General features: G+C 46.7%; 1 protein-coding gene across 3 annotated transcripts in view; it reads right to left on the bottom strand.

Moving 5' to 3' along the window:
• Positions 1–16,950, bottom strand: part of LOC147706848 (exportin-5-like) — a 1,626,836-nt gene that overhangs the window by 529,556 nt on the left and 1,080,330 nt on the right. For all 3 annotated transcript variants that reach the window (XM_086926008.1, XM_086926006.1, XM_086926007.1), the window contains one exon: positions 15,684–15,780. In XM_086926008.1, the coding sequence (XP_086782134.1) occupies positions 15,684–15,780 (97 nt within the window). The remainder of the gene's footprint in view (positions 1–15,683; positions 15,781–16,950) is intronic.

Below are 16,950 nucleotides of genomic sequence, written 5' to 3'. Positions count from 1 at the left end.
GACCGTACAACCTATTTTAAATAGGGTTCGCTCCCTAACAGGCAGCCAATGAAGCGCCTTCAATAAAGGGGTTGAGTGGTGGGAACGTGATAGGCAATAAACTAATTGAGCCGCCTGGTTTTGGACCAGCTGGAGTTTCCGCAGACTGTACGCTGGAATGCCGTTGTAGAGGGCATTAGCGTAGTCCAGCCAGTGTATCACCAAGGCGGACATGATCAGCTTAAGTGCCAGGGGAGAAAAAAAGCGGGAGACAGTGCGGATAGTACGAAGGGTGAGGAAGCAGGAAGAAACAACAGAACTAATCTGTGAGTGAAGGGTGAGATGATTATTAAGCTTGATACCTAAAGTCTTAACTGAGGAAGAAGGAGTGGGGGGGGGCCCAAAAGAAGAAGGCCAAAACAAAGAGTTCCAGGGACTGGAACAACCACCCGTGAGAACCAGCTCGGTCTTGTCAGGGTTCAGCTTCAGGTGGTTGAAGTTCATCCAGTCCCTGATAAAAATCATAACAGACCGGAAATTGGAAATAGAATGAGAAGAAGAAGATAGATTAAAGATGAGCTGGAGGTCATCCGCATAGTTCTAAATGGTGACCTCCAGCTGCTGGAGAGCAAAAATCAAAGGATAGATATAGAGGTTAAACAGAAGAGGGGAAAGAGAAGAACCCTGGGGAACACCACACGTGACCCTCAATGGGGCGGCCGAGAAGTCCCCCAACCGAACCGCCTGGGTGCGGTCCCTCAGGAAGGAGGAAAGCCAGACCAGGGCCGAGCCCCCGACTCCCGCCGCTCCGACACGTGACAGCAAGATGGAATGGTCCACCGTGTCGAAAGCGGCGGAGAGATCAAGGAGCACCAAGGCCTGATGTTGGTTTTGGTCCATGCCCTCCCTGAGGTTGTCCAGGACCGACACCACTACGGACTCGGTAGAGTGTCTAGGCCGGAAGCCTGCCTGGCGGGATGCTAGGCCCCCATTCTCCTCAACAAAGGAGCGGAGTACCGCGGTTACGTGGCGCTCTAGCACCTTACCCAAATAGGGCAACAGTGAGATGGGGGCGGTAATTGGCAGGGGCAGAAGGATCAGCCCCGGGCTTCTTAAGGATAGGCACTATGGTGGCGGATTTAAGAGCTGGAATCACGACCCCCTGGGCAAGGGAACTATTCAGAAGTGTAAGAGGGGGCTGGGTGCAAACAGAGTAAATCTGTCTGAGAATGCGAGCCGGGCAGATGTCAGCCGGAGAGCCTGACTTGACTTTGGGGAGTATAGCCAGGAACGCATCTTCAGTAAGAGGAGGAACCGAGGTGAGAAGAGACTGGGCAGTCGGGGGAAGGGGATCAACAAAGGAAGGGGAGGGAGGGGGGATATTAGATTTAATATTACTAATTTTATTAAAAAAATAAGAATTCAGGGAGTCACATAAAAACTGGGTAGGAGGGGGTTTGAGGGTAGCCCTGTCCGAGAAAGCCAGGTCGTGGACAGTGGTGAAAATCTCCCTGGGTTTATTCTCCGCAGCCAAACTTTTTGCGGAGAAATAAGCTGTTTTTGCACCAAGTATAGCTCTCTTGTACTCTCCCAAAAGGGTGGTATATTGGATTTTCAGTATGGGACAGTAGTCCCTTCTCCACTGCCTCTCAGACCTCCGAAGAGTCAGCTTTTTCTCCTTTAAATCCTCACTGAACCACCGGTTGGCCTCATTGGGACGTCTGACCGATATCCGCCGTAGGGGAGCTACCGAATCGCAACCTCCGGCGAGCCAGGTGTTAATGGAGGCGGCTTGAGATGATGAAGACAAGCCAGCCAGGTTGGGCGAGGAATTCAGGAGGGAGGATGAAAGTGACGGGAGATCAACACGACTCCAATTGCGTGCCCAGATGTTTTTGGCAAGCGGGATTTTCCTACAGGGCTGAGGTGAAGGGAAAAGGTAATTAGGAAGTGATCCGACCAAGGACAAGGGGAGACAGACGGCGATAAAACAGAACAATTGAGGGACCAGACCTGGTCCAACACGTGTCCGTGAATATGCGTGGGGTCTTGCACATGAGAGACAAAGTTCAAGGCCTGAAGTGATTCTGAGAACTGTTTAGAGGAAGTACACTCATGGGGATCAGTAGGCCAATAATTAAAGTCCCCTAACACAAGGACCGAGGCATGGTTGACCACCAGGGTGGCCAAGAGGTCCTGGAGGGCTGGCAGAAACAAGGGCGAAAACTGAGGTGGATGGTACATCAATAAGCAAGTGAGCGGGGGGGGGGGAAAGTGGGTGAGCGAATAACAAGATAATCAGTGGACACGATGGGGGATGAGGGAAGAAGTTGAAAATGTAATTCTGACCGGGCAATGAGAGCCACACCGCCCCCTGCCTTGCCAGCCGGGCGATCTGCGAGGAGGGCAACATAGGAGGGGGGGAGAGCAGCAAGGAGGGAGGGCAGGGAAGACTCGCAAAACCAGGTCTCGGTTAAAAATAACATGTTGGGCTTATGTGTATCAAGCAAAACAAACAGCTCCTGATAGTGCCTGACCGCCGACCTAGTATTAAGTAGGATAATAGATAGAGGGCGGGGTGATGGTGAGCTAGAGTCGGTCGACAACTGAGTCGTGCGGTGCAGGGGGGGGAAGAGGAGAAAGGGGGACTGTGGAGTAGGCAGGGGGACACAGACCGAGGAAGGCAATGTAGTTGATGGTAGAGTCAGCCAACGGCCAGCGCCCCAGAATGGCAGATAACTCCTCAGAAGAATATGTGATGAGTTGGGCATAAGGACGCGCCCCCAGCCCCGTCTGGCCGCGGACGGGCGCAGACGGGCTTACCTTAGGCGCACCTTCGGCGCGCCACCGGCGCGCCCGCTGCGCCCGTCCGCTGCGCTCCCGGAAGCACATTGCTTTCCCACCCGAACACTGGACCGCTAACTCCGGCCAGGCTCGTGGGACACTCCACCCCAAGATGGCGGCTCGCCCTCCCCTCTTGGCCCTGAGGCCGGCTGTAATCCACGAGGGAGGGCAGTGGAGGAGCGGGAAGTGGCGGCACCCTGCACAACAAAAAACGGGTTAGTGCAGACAAGGTAGTACAATTTAAAACATTAAAATGCAGTGGCGAATATTTATATAACACACTCCCAAAGCGCAGCTTACAACTTGCTCTTGGTACCGGGAACCTCCAGCAAACCCCAGGCGCTGCTACCATCCTGAGAATTCGCCCAGAGCCCCCGCTCAGCTGGCCTTGTTATGTGCTTTCCCACCCGAACACTGGACTGCTAACTCCGGCCAGGCTCGTGGGACACCCCACCCCAAGATGGCGGCTCGCCCTCCCCTCTTGGCCCTGATGAGACAATTGCGAGTGATATTAAAGCCTTACTTGAAGAATATCAAGAGGCGGCAGATAGCGAAGATAAGCATCTTGGAAAATACCCCACGGCGAGAATATACGGGGAGGGGGATAGACCGGGTTCCGTCTTAGCAAACATACTGAAGTCGAACCGAGGTAAGACGCCGGTCACAGAACTTCAGTCGGAGGAGGGTGAGACACTAACCAATGACTGACATAACGAACAGGTTTAAACAATTTTACGCAGAATTCTGGCACAGAGGACGAAATCCTCTCCTATCTTGAACACATTAAACTGCTGTTTCTCACCAACACCCACCGGAATGTTCTCATGCGCCCCAGTAAAAAAGATGAAATCGTATTAGCTTTGTCTGGCTTGAGAACTAAAAGCGCCACAGGGGCAGATGGCCTCACAGTCGATTTTTATTAATGGTTTCTAGATCTGTTGCTCCCTTACCTCTCAGAGCTTTTTGATGATATGTGCACGTCGGGCACAATGCCGCCAGCGATGAGGGAAGCGAATATTGTGGTTATACCACAACTTGGTAAACCATTAGACGAATGTGGTTCCTATTGCCCGCTCTCCCTGCTTAACGTAGATACCAAACTGTTTGCTAAGATACTCGCTAATCTACTAGCACCGCTGGCGCTAGTTGGTGGCCCCGGAGCAGGCAGGGTTTATTCCGGACAGAAACCTCATGTATAACCTTTGCACGGTGTTTGGCACGTTCCAACATACCAACCCAAGTACAAAAGCGGATGCGGTCTTCCTGGATATGGAGAAGGCCTTCGACTCCATCGAGTGGCCCTTGATGTGACTAGTTCTAACTCGGATGGGACTGGGCACGGTCTTTCTCCAACTGATTTGGAGTACATTATAACTCTCCCTCATCGCGAATCAAAATAGACGACTTAGTGACGGATTCCATCACTGTATCCAGAGGCACGAGGCAGGGCTGCCCGCTATCCCCTATTTTATACGCCTTGGTGGCTGAGCCGCTGGCTTGTGCACTGCGAGAGTACCATAGCCACAGAGGTGTCCACTTTCCAGACTACAACATCATAGTATCTACTTACGCAGATGACACATTGGTATATGTCCGTGAGCCGGAAGACAACCTTTCCTCCGTATTCAGAGAGGTGGTATATTCAAACTAGCCACGCTACCTTTCGAGCCGGACTACCCCCTACAATGGACCACGGATGCAATACAATATCTCGGAGTCTGGCTACACACACACTCGGAGATTGTGTTCAGAGAAAAATACGGATCGCGGTCAGTAAGCTGGAGGATGATGTTGAAACCTGGATTAAACTGGCGCTATCTTTGCTTGGTAGAATCTCTATCATGAAGATGGTGGTTCTGCCGAGATTTCTGTTCCTTTTCATGAATATTCGTATTGTTTTACCCTCTTCCTTCTTTCGGAGAGTTAATACACTATTGATAAAACTGGCTTGGGCGGGTAAACAAGCGAGGGTGAGTTGGCGGATACTTACTTTGCTGTATCACTTGGGGGGGTTAGGCGTGCCAGATCTAACTTTGTATTATAGAGCGGTGCAGGGTGCCCAAGCTTATTATTGGATGCATGGCACGTCTGTTATCCCGTTTCTACATATGGAAGGTCTTTTTGTGGTTCCCCTGTCCCTGCCGGCCACGCTGTTCGAGCCCACCGGCAGCAGGACGGGGATTCTTGACTTGCTAAATTCCACTCGGCACGCATGCATAACATATTACAGATGCAGGCGGGGGCGGGGGCGCGGCTCTATTCCCCGGACATGCCCATATGCTGGACCCTTTGGCTGGCCCCGTGCAGGGACAGAGGGGTCATGCGGGCGTTACAATCACTCAATATAATGACGACTGGAGACTTGTTTCAAGACCATGTGTTAAGTCCTGGGAAGAGGTGAAGAGCCCATCGATAGCTAGCACTATGCTGCAATAGTTTCAATTTCATAGAGTGTGGAGAGCATTGTGCTGTATTTTCGAAGAAGAGCTACAGGACCCCTGAGGTGCCAGAATTGGCCTACATAATAAGAGCTAAGTCGCCCCGCAAAATGGTCACTAATATATATAAATTAGGAATGTCCCAACGAGCGAAGCAGTATACTAAGGCCAGATTAGCCTAGTAACGTGACTTGCAACAGGAAATAGATGACGCCATGTGGACCTATTGTTGCACCAGCACTCTATGTATCTCCTTACACGGAAGACACAGGCTGATTCACTTCAAGTATATTACCAGGGTGTACTACACGCCAGAACGATTGCACAGGTATGGATTACGTGAGTCTCCAGCCTGTGATCGATGTAGAACTCAACCGGCGGATTTCTTACATCTGGCGTGACAGTGCCCTGGGGTGTATGCATATTGGGAAGCTATATTTCATGAGTTGGTGAACATAGTGGACACAGAACTAGTCTCGGACCCGATTCTGGCTCTTTTGGGGTTTAACAAACGGCTGCCCAAGTTAGTGCGCAGGCTAGTGGATATGGGTCTTCTTATGGCCAAGAGGTGGGTTGCAAACTGCTGGTCGAAAGGTACATTGCGCCCACTGTCACACAGTGGTCACATGGCATGATATATTGCAGCACACAAACTGAGCATTTTTCAGTGTATTGCTCCCTCCAAGGAGCAGGCCCAAGAATTTTTGGGGTCTTTACACGTCCTATTTAGTTGCCAAAACCTCGGACACTACAAACGCCTATCCCGCTGACCCTAGCGACACTACGCATATACTGTTTCACCCGCACTAGGCTATGTACTCCTGAATGGGCCCTCTTGGGGGGAACTATCCTAACTACGCTTGGTTGTCACTCCCTTACTGTCGAGGTTGCAGGAATGTGGGAAGTCCGGGTCTAGGGTCTGAGTAGCTGGAATTATACAACACCCCTCAGTGTAGTTATTTTATAAGCAACAACACAACACTTTATGAGCGATTGGACAGCACAGTACGGACGCAGGCTACAAGGGTATTGTTTACGGAGCTTTCATGATGTTTTGGGTTTTCTTATTTTCGTGCAGATTTGTCATCCTTTTATTCTTTATCAATAATCGCTGCATGCCCCTTGGGCTGTTGGCTTATTAGCTGTGTTTACATATTCAAGATGTCATGCTGCCGGCCCCAGGGTTGTAGGTGAATGGCTGTGTATAACTGTGTAATATGCAATAAAGAATTTTAAAATAAAAAAGCTGTAGCAGTTTGCACAACAAATCTTTTAGTAGTAGAGAGTAGAGAAAGACAAGCAGGGTCGTCCAGAGTACGACAATGATGCAAAATGGCATGATCAACAGAAATACCAGACATCGGCTTTGCCCAAGTACTCAGGAGAATGTCATACAGAGACTCTCCATAAGGTAATAAAGGTTCAACACCTGTGACACCCTTAAGAAGCAGATCTAATAATGGATCAGATGACAAAGTCACCGACGGAAGCAGCAATTTTAGTATTCAAGCAGCTCTCTTAATAGTCTAAACAAAAGCTGCACCAGCCCCGTCGCCATTCGCAGAGGAAAAAGCAGATCATAATTAGGAGACGGATGCAGACTACTGTCTCCATCAAATGTCTCCTACCTGAGGCTGACCAAGAGCAACCAAACGGTCGATATCACCAGTATCTGCAGAGTCTTGCAATACTGAAGAAATAGCAACATAACAAGTTTCATCCTCAATTTATAAAGTAGAAGGTGCAGGAACTGCAGTGGCTATGAGCTGTGTCTCCAGTGCTAATCAAAGTCGGTGCAGAGTTGTATCGACGTGCACCATGAATGGGGCCTCCGGCGTTGTGGCCACCTCATTTGACGTCACTGACGGTACAACGGGAGTTCGCACTGGGCAGTGTCCTGATGTCGTAATGACTCCAAGTACGGAGTTGAGGTCCACGACCAGCGTCAAGGGCGAACCCGCCGGTGTGCTCCCGATCAGAGTGCCCTCAACCTCTTTTGGGCCAGATAGGCGCACCAGGGAGAGGTGTAGACCCAAAGAAGAATTGCAGTGTATGTAAATATACCTGCACCTGGGTCATAGTCGCCCTGACTCCAGGATAAGGAGGGAGGCTTGAGGTTGACTACTGCACTACATCCTCCGGTAAGGAACGGGAGGAACCAGCAACGGTGTCACAACTTCGTGAGGTCGAAGACCTTTGTGACCGCGACCTCTTCCGATGGGATTTCCGTAACTTGCTTGAGCGCCGCATATGGGAACGGATTCTAGAATGGCCCGCAGAGGAACTTCAGAGCGGAAAGGAGATAAACATTGCCTAGACTCCGATCAGGAGAGCCGCGCCGTCAGCAACTTCATTATTCGCCTTTCCTGCAAGGACTTAGGCTTCAGCCTCTTACAGGCATAGCAATCCTCCCTCCACATATAGATGGAATGCGAATCCATAGCCGACATCTGTCATGTACAAATCTTGCATGTCTTAAAACCCAAAGGCATAGGCAGACAGTTCCCAGACGCAAAAAGGCACTGTAGTAGGCCAAAAACAGAAAGCCAGAGAAACCGCTTCACTGGATCTGCGTTGCAGCGTAGAAAGGAGGAACTAAAGTCTGTGCGCCGGAGGGGACTTATATGGATTCACCGACATATCTGCCGTTCGACAACGTCCTCCGGCACACAGAGGTACTGCCGAAAAATTTCTGGATCCAGTCTGGCGCCAGGGGAGAATTCAAAGTAAAGGAATCTGTGGCTAGATGTCTCTATCAAATAAATATTACTAAATACTACAAACGTGATCATTGTTGACTTAAAAGTGTACATTATAACTCAACAAATATTTTTGTAGGGAAATAATGCAACAAAATGCTTATCGTAGTTTGAATTCCAGTCAATCATCTTTCCTTCATGCAAGTAAGCGATTTAGAGTTGTTGTGACTAGTTGTGAAAACTGCAAACAAAATCAGTTAAAAGCAAATTAGGATTACACAGAATTGAAAACTAATTTTCCATATTGAGGTGTGTATTATTATTATTAAAATTCATAGATGTACAAACAGGTACTTATCCACGTTCGATCTATTAGGCTATTCATGTCGAATTGCAAAGTATATCTGCATTCCTTCCTTCTAAGGGCTTTTTCTCCTGCTCTACCTCTCATTGTATGTGGGATTCCATCTACAACACTATACTCTAGTAATGATTTGTTGCCCCTGTGTATTGACCAAAAGTGTCTAGCAACAGAATACTTGCTATCGGTGTTCAATAGCTCGAAGATGTTGTAGTATCCGTTTCTATACAGGTAATTTTGTGCCCCAATGAACATTCTTTGACAAGGACAGGTTAATAATTATACCACATGGATATCCTCATAGATATAGTGCTTGTTAAGTACTTTTCTATTTCCTATTAAAGGATTCTACGACACCTTAAATTTCCAACCATGTTTGCAGGCTTCATTCTTTATATAGAGTAGAGTAGAGTAGAGTAGAGTATATATATATATATATTCCCTTCCAAACCAACTGTTTGTGCAGTGTCTGTCTGTAGGTCACTGTATACTAATCTGTCCTTCATGGACAATGATTTTTCAAAGGTGAGTGCCAGTTTATTCTCAAATTTCTTTCAAATCATAGAATCATTTTTCAGTGTAGACCAATATCTCTGCAACATACATCTCATCAAAATGTGTTCCGTGTTGTCATGTTCAATTTCCTTGTCTCTTCGTTGTTTCGTTGTTAACAGAATTTCCTCTTGTTTTTTATTTCTGAATCTCTCTCCACTGCTCTAGTTAGTGTGTGCTCCCTATATCTTCGTTCTCTAAATCTCTCTAGAGAGTCCTGCTTAGCTGCATCATATGCTTCCTCCATACTTCTGTTTCTTTGAACTTTTAGTAATTCCCCTTAAGGGGTGCTTTCCTTGAGGAGAACAGGATGGAAAATCTTAAAATGTAATAAGTGGTTGCTAGCTATATAGCAGATATATTTTAAGATTTTTACACAAAGGAGACTAATGGGTTGAACGTGGATGAGGAGCTATTTGTACATCCATGAATTCTAATGATAATAATCTACTCCTTGATATGGAAAAATATAATTCAATTCTTTTTTATTTTTTGAGTAATCCTTAATTGGCTTTAATTAATTTTGTTTGTGTTTTTCAAGCCTAGTCAAGACAAGAACTCTAAATCCCTTCATTGGATGAAGGAAAGATGATACACAAGTTCCATTTACAACAAAAGCTACACACCGACTCCCATTGTAGGCCGGTGAAATGGTACAAGCGGATTTGATGCAAAACATTTTGCGAACTTCTTTGCAACCTTCTTCTTCCTTGTTTTGGACAGCCTCCAGCCAAGCATCAAGACGCAACAGTGAAAAAAAAGAACATGAACATGACGAGCAGGAGCCAAAGGCACAACGAAACGTGAGGGGGCCTCCCTGCAAGACCCCCTCCGGGCTCAATCAGGAGCTCTGCAGCCAGAGTGCTGTGCTGAGGGAGCCCCCTAGAGCATGGGGGCACCCCGCAACAAGAGGGCTGTGGGTGCCTGGGTTACGCCCCTGGCAGGAGCTTCTGGGGGAGGGTTTCTGACATCACAGGATGCGCCAAACGGGGATCCAGTGATGCCCAACAACAAAAAGAGAAGTGGGACTACAGAAAAGTAGTGAATTCCGTACCCAGCCACTAGTTGACAGAATAATACACAGCATGTGAATCCAGAAAAGATTCATGCTGCAAAATATTGGATATTGCCTCCAACAGGGTGGCTGTGCGCCGGCAAGGGTACTCTAAAGCAATTTTGCAGGGGACTGAGTTGTACACGTCATGGCTGTTTGAGCGATGAGTACCATGGTCAAGGACATGAAAGGGCTAAAAGGCTTGCTGGGTTGGTGGAGGGGCCTGGCGTTAGTAAAAGCCCTGACCATAGCCATAGCCATAGAGATAGCAAAACTGTTAGAACGGCTGGCAGGGTGGAGAGACCCAAAAACATGTTCATGGCCCTACTCTTCTGAAACCATTCCAGGGCAAAATGTTTTTTTGTCAGAGGTGGAAGTCATAAAATGGTGTGTCCATCAGTAAACCCTTGGAGAAGCACACAGACGTCATCCAGGCTTGTCAAAGTGCCACACTGGAACCCATTGCTCAACCTAAGCAGTCGGTTGTATCCAAGCCAGAGAGAATAGCAAAGTTCACTGCCTCACAGCCACCCTGAATATTCCTAGGCCAAAGGTCCCCCGATCCGCCAGTAAAACCTACGCCGCCAAGTCTCAAAGGGCATATAGCCATGTCTGAACTGGGGTGGCAGAGTGGGCTAAAGAACGGTGATGGATTAAACCCAGATCTTTTGACTGGGTGTGAGTGTTTGATTGATTCAGATGCTCCGTCCATCACCACCCCCTTTTGTACCGCCAAGTCTCAAAGGGCATGGGAGGAGTAACTTTCTACAAGACAGATATCATTCACCGACCTCAAAACAAGGCTAGTAGAGGAAAACAATCTGTTAGCTAATTTTTCTATCAGTTTTGACTTATGATCATGTGTGGTGGTACCAGACCCAGCTCTCCCTGTGCTACTGCATCACTCTTGGTCCTGTCTTCTCCTTGCTTGTCCCCCCTTTTTCAAGTGCCTACTCCTTCCTTCAGTGTTTGGTGCAGCCATTATATAGTTAGACATCTCGTAATGACTGATGTCCCAAATAGGTATGAAAATGGCTGAACACACTTACAAAGCATGGAGAATCGAATCTGGGGTTTGCAGTGGTGTCCTGGTCAGCCAGGGGCACCCTCACACTTATAACCAAGCACCCTGCCCTTAGGACTGAAGAGCCTGCCATAGAGGTGACTTATAGGTTTTGAGTGTAGTGACCTCAGATATAAGGAAACTTCTATCTGTTGTGATTGGAGCAAGCACCAACTCGCACAGGCTGCAATAGAAGGCATGTAGTCACAGTTTAAGTGCACTCCCATAGGTGGCACAATACATGCTGCAGCCCATGAGAGGCCCCTGGTGTACCTATGCCCTGGGTAACTTATTACCAGGTACTTACAAGGGTACACTAGTAGCCAATTGTGGAGGTACAAAAGTACTTACCATGGTCAATTTAGGGGGGAAAGCACATTGACTGGGGTCCTGAATAGCAGGATCCCAGTGAGATTAGGTCAAAAACACTGACACCAAACAAAAACTGTGGGTAACCATGAAAGCAGATCCTACTTTCCTACAGTTCTGCTTCGTCATTTCCAGGGCAGTATGAAGGCAGGACAAAGCCTACACAGAGCCTCCCAGTGCCACCAACTGATGTGGGGGAGCACTGCTGAAAAAGTCTTCAGATCCAGTCTGACACTTTGGGATATTCTACAGAAGAGGCATCTAAGGCTAAAATTATCCATCTGAAAAGCAATTCAATATCAAGTCAGCAACTAAACTGAATGAAAAAGTTACTTACCTTCGGTAACAATATATCTGTAGGAAACAGTAGTGATAGATTCCTTACCTTAGAATATCCCCAAGTGTCAGGCTGGATCCGGAAAGTTTTCGTCAGCAGCACCGCTGAGTGTCGCGGGCCCTACTTAGACGCCGCCCACGCGTGCGGATGTCAGTTCTGTACACAACTTTCTGAGCCAAGAATGCAGAGCCATGCAAAACACGGGCCACTGGTGCACTGAAACTAGGGCCCTGAAAGGGATGACCGCAACCCTAGAAATCAGTTCACAGAACGGGGAGGATGGGTGGGGCCGTAAGGAATCTATCACTACTAATGTTTCTTACAGATATATCGTTACCGAAGGTAAGTAACTTGTGCATCTGAAAGAAACACGTAGGGATAGATTCCTTACCTTAGAATAGATACCCCAGCAATACCAACCCTGGTGGTGGGTCTGCGAACCAAGATCACACCAGAAAGTCCCGGAGAACAGAACGTCCAAAGAAGCTGTCTCTCCGGACTTGGCTCTCAAGGCAGTAATGCTTAGTAAACGTGTGCAGCGAGGCCCACGTGGCTGCCTGACAAATGTCTTAAAGGGGGAAACCACGGCCCAGTGCAGTAGTGGCTGCAGATGCTCTAGTGGAATGAGCATGCAGCCCCATCGGAGGCTCTTTTTTAGCCAAAGAGGAACAGGCTTTGATGCACAAGACAACCCAGCGGGAGATAGTCCTCTTGTGCACCGCCCGACCTTTCTTGGTGCCAACGTAGCCAACAAAGAGTTGGTCAACCAACCGGAACTGTTGTGTGAGGTTGAGATAGAAGTAGAGCGCAAATTTGGGTCCAGACGGTGGAGCCGCTCTTCCTCTCTGGAAGGATGCAGAGGTGGAAAGAAGGTGAGCAAAGTAATAGTCTCTCCAATGGGGAAGGCCGTAACAGCTTTTGGCAAAAAGGAAGGACGGGGCCTAAGCACAACCTTGTCCGGATGGACCAAGAGCAAAGGAGCTTTACAAATAAGAGCCTAGCGGAAGTAATGGCAACCAGGAAAGCAGTCTTCAGAGTCAAAAGACGAAGAGGACAGTTGTGAAAGGCTCGAAAGGAGCGCACATAAGATAAGTAAGAAGCAAATTCAAGTCCCACTGTGGCATCACAAATGGAATAGGAGGGAAAAAGTGTGTAATGCCTTTGAAAAATCTATTCACAACAGGGGACTTGATAAGAGAGGACTGATCAGGAAACCTGAGAAAGGCCGAAATGGCAGAAAGGTAAACTTCGGTAGTGCGCCCAAAGGAGAGCCCTGCCGGGCCAAAGAAAGTAGGTACAAAAAAACTTCAGAAAGAGGGGTAGAAAGGGGATCCACAGCCTTTGCTGTGCACCATGCCACAAACTTGTTCCACCTGCACTTGTTCCACTCTGAAGGGGCTACTGCCTGCTCATAACGCGAATCCTGATACTTTTAAATTGTTGCCTTGAATGTCACAATTTACTCTGTTGCACTCACTTGCTTTTAAAATTGAGGAAAATCACAGCGCTGATACCGTCATCACACCGGCTCACTCGCTTCCTGGTCGAAACGCCACGAACGCCAATCAGAGGAGAGTGGGAGGGGCTGGGCTAACTAAGGATATAAATACCACTCGCAGCGCAGGGACAGCCACTCTGAAGGGGCTACTGCCTGCCCATAACGCGAATCCTGATACTTTTAAATTGTTGCCTTGAATTGAAAGTCACAATTTACTAGGTTGCACTCCCTTGCTTTTAAAATTGAGGAAAATCACAGCGCCAATACCGCCGTCACACCGGCTCACTCGCTTTGGTCGAAACGCCACGAGCACCAATCAGCGGAGAGTGGGAGGGGCTGGGGCTGACTAAGGATATAAATACCGCTCGCAACGCAAGGACAGCCACTCTGAAGGGGCTACTGCCTGCCCATAAAGTGAATCCTGATACTTTTAAATTGTTGCATTGAATTGAAAGTCACTATTTACTCGGTTGCACTCACGTGCTTTTAAAATTGAGGAAAATCACACCGCCGATAACGCCGTCACACCAGCTCACGCGCTTCCTGGTCGAAACGCCACGAGTGCCAATCAGCGGAGAGTGGGAGGGGCTGGGGCGGACTAAGGATATAAATGCCACCAACGAGTGAGCGCAGCGGACGTGCGCAGCGGGCCGCCGATGGCGTGCTGAAGGAAAGCCCGTCTGCGCCCGTCCGCGGCCGACCGGGGCAAGGGGCACGCCAATATACCAAAATCATCACCTACTCCATAGATGATCTAAAATTACTCCACTCTAACGAACTACAAATCGACCAGGGCTGTCTAGCCAACATAGCCACAAATAAATTATTGGTGGAAAGATCTTGGAGACCAGTGCTGGGTTACAAAAGTAACGCAATCGTACTTGCAACTTGAATTTGCTCTCATTGAATAACATTATCAGATTTACATTGAAAAGTTTTTAAGTGTGAACTTTTAAAAACAGCTTTATATTCATGAAAATTCACTACAGTAACTAAAACGTTTTTGCTCAACTGGTTTCAGCTTAGTCCCCAGGACTGGACCCTAGGCCTAGTCCTGGAACTACAAAAGTAATCCATAAAGTAATCAACTGTACTCATATGTGGAAAACCCATTGAGCTCAATGCTTAAGTGTGTTTTAAGATTGTGTTGCTTACTTCCAATACTGTAATCAATGTGTGCACAAACTTTATTGCTCCTTAGCAAAGTATTTACATGAGAGATCTCATAACCAGAAAGTATATTTTTATAACTGTTGTTTCTAAAAATAAAAACTATATCTGTGGATATAACAACAATTGGCCTGGAATTCAGTCCTTGAGTGTGTGGAACCTTTTGCTGACTGAGTGTGTCGAACAAATGCTTTACACTGTCCTCTGGTACTGCCTTTCTGCTCGACCAAGCTACCACTTTGGAGAGTAAGGTACATACAAGGTCATTACTGACTTTAACCTCTGTTATACATCTGCGGGTGGTGGACTCTATACACACTGTACTTCATTCTAGTCCAGTATATATAAAGCCACTTTCTCACAGTTAGTCAAAAGTGACTAACGGTAACTGCTCTTTCCGAATTTGCACTTGCTGGCACGGATAAAGAACGAACTAACGTCAGCACATGTGGGCGGCGTCTAAGTAGCGCCCGCGGTGTCATTTCGACAACCACGATGCCGCCGACGGACTCGGAGCCGCACGACGCTACTTACCGACGTGCAAGGGTACTGCTGAAGAAAACTTTGCGGATCCAGCCTGACGCCTGGGGATATTCTAAGGTAAGGAATCTATCACTGTGTTTCTTTCATATCATTTAAACAAACTTGGGGTCCACTTCTAAAGGCTCATTAGTGAAACCTTGAGCACATATTGTTTTTAGAAATTAAACACTGTGTATTACCTATACCCTTAACATGCTCCAGGTTCAGGAATGACGTGGTTGTTACCAGTCTGACCTATTTCCTTGTTCAGTTAGCAAAGCTTTCCATAAGCTTGTTCTAGCCTGTATACAAATGACTGTTCTACTTTGTTTAAAGAACATCTCAATAAAGAATTGAAGAATTGTTACAAAGAATTAACATGCAGAGGTAATTATATCCATCAGAATTGAAATGTGATCTGAAGAAGCTCTATTCCTTCTCGCGCATATATCTACGTCAATATTCACCAAAATCCTTAAGTCCTTTGCAAGTAGGCCACAGATGTCTTGTCCAGCCCTAACACAATACATGTGTAGATGTATTCATGCACTGATGGCTAATACTGTCAGTATTGCTATCTTTTTAACCAGGGGTCCTTTGTTTCTACACAGGCTCAATAATCGCAAAGCATTCTCCGAAATAGCAGTGAAGATCAGTCTGTCATGTAAAAATGCACCTTACTGAACGTAATAATGTTACATTTATAAGGTATAAACGGGACATTTGAACAGGCTTTCATAAAAACTGCTTGACATTGTGAGTCATCAAAAGTAGCCGGAGATCTTATAATACGTTACCATTCTTCATAAAGAGTGGAATAAAAATCCTGCATTATTTGTAGTTGAGTTTCATAAACTGGGGGATTGTGAATGTCCTGCAATGGCTTCTTAGAAACTGAGGTAGAGAGGAAAAAATGTAAGTTAATCAATAGAGAAGTAGCTATTATACATTTTACAAATAATTTTATCACAGGCTTGCTGAAGTATAGCAACTCCCAAGTACAAAGTACCAAAGAGTAAACATGCATCATAGGCTTCATAACCCTTTTCTAAGGTTTTCATTTTTATAAAAAAAAAATGTATTTAAACTAACAGGATATAGGTAAAATATTCACATTTCTTGGAAAATAATTATGGGTCATTTGATGATAATTAAGCATGAGTCCACTCAAAAGTGATAAATAACCTCCAGAGCAAATTTCCAAGTAAGTGTAAACGGAGACCATCAAAGTACCAAACCCACTGAAGAACTGTTAAGTTACCGTGGGTAGGTTATATTGAGATCACGCAGGACTATGGAGCATCAACCCCAGTGGCGCATCCAAAGAGTTTTATATACAGACCACACAAGAGACAGAAGACTGAATGGTACGCTGTTAAGTCATCATGGTGTTCTAAGAAGCCACCCAGAAGCAATAATTACAGATCACTCTGGGATACTGTTTATGTCCCCAGTGAGTGTTACATGGAGACCACCCAAGAGTGCTAGAGGCCCCACCCTAGAGGGCACTATTAAACTATCAAGAAAGCGTTATATGATAGCCACGGAAGGGCATCACAAGACCAACTTGTCACGCTGTGTCGGGAGGAAGATTACAGTACATAGATCTGAGGTCCAAATGAAAGCATCAATCCATGGTGTTATTAGTATTTCAAAAAGATAAGACAGAGTCGGGATGTGTAAGGAAATATAGGCGGTTTAGGCCCTAGACTCTTTCTAAGCCCAAAAAGGGACTACACAAGCGGAAGAAACAATTGACCTCGCCATATTAACCAAAACACGTTGGAAGGAGAACTTAAAAAGTATAAGTAGGAAGCTGGCTCTCTATATAGTGCCCTAAAGAGAAGTGCACTGAGTAGGGAGTCTAGTGGATCCCCAATTGGTTTACTGAGGCTAAAGTAGATAATACTATCGCTCTCTTTTGTGGCAGTGTGGGCTAGTAGTAAGGCTTATCAGAGGGTAGTACAAAGCATTTGTTGTACTCACAGAGGCAATAAATGAGGCTCCCATTCAAAGAATAAATCGGAGACCAATTTAGAAAAATAAAAGTTTTTTAAATTTTTT

This window comes from Lissotriton vulgaris, chromosome 6 (assembly GCF_964263255.1).
Source record: "Lissotriton vulgaris chromosome 6, aLisVul1.2, whole genome shotgun sequence".
Classification (NCBI taxonomy): Eukaryota; Metazoa; Chordata; class Amphibia; order Caudata; family Salamandridae; genus Lissotriton; species Lissotriton vulgaris.
The sequence above is the reverse complement of the archived record's forward strand: the minus strand, read 5'-3'. Positions and strand labels throughout refer to the sequence as shown.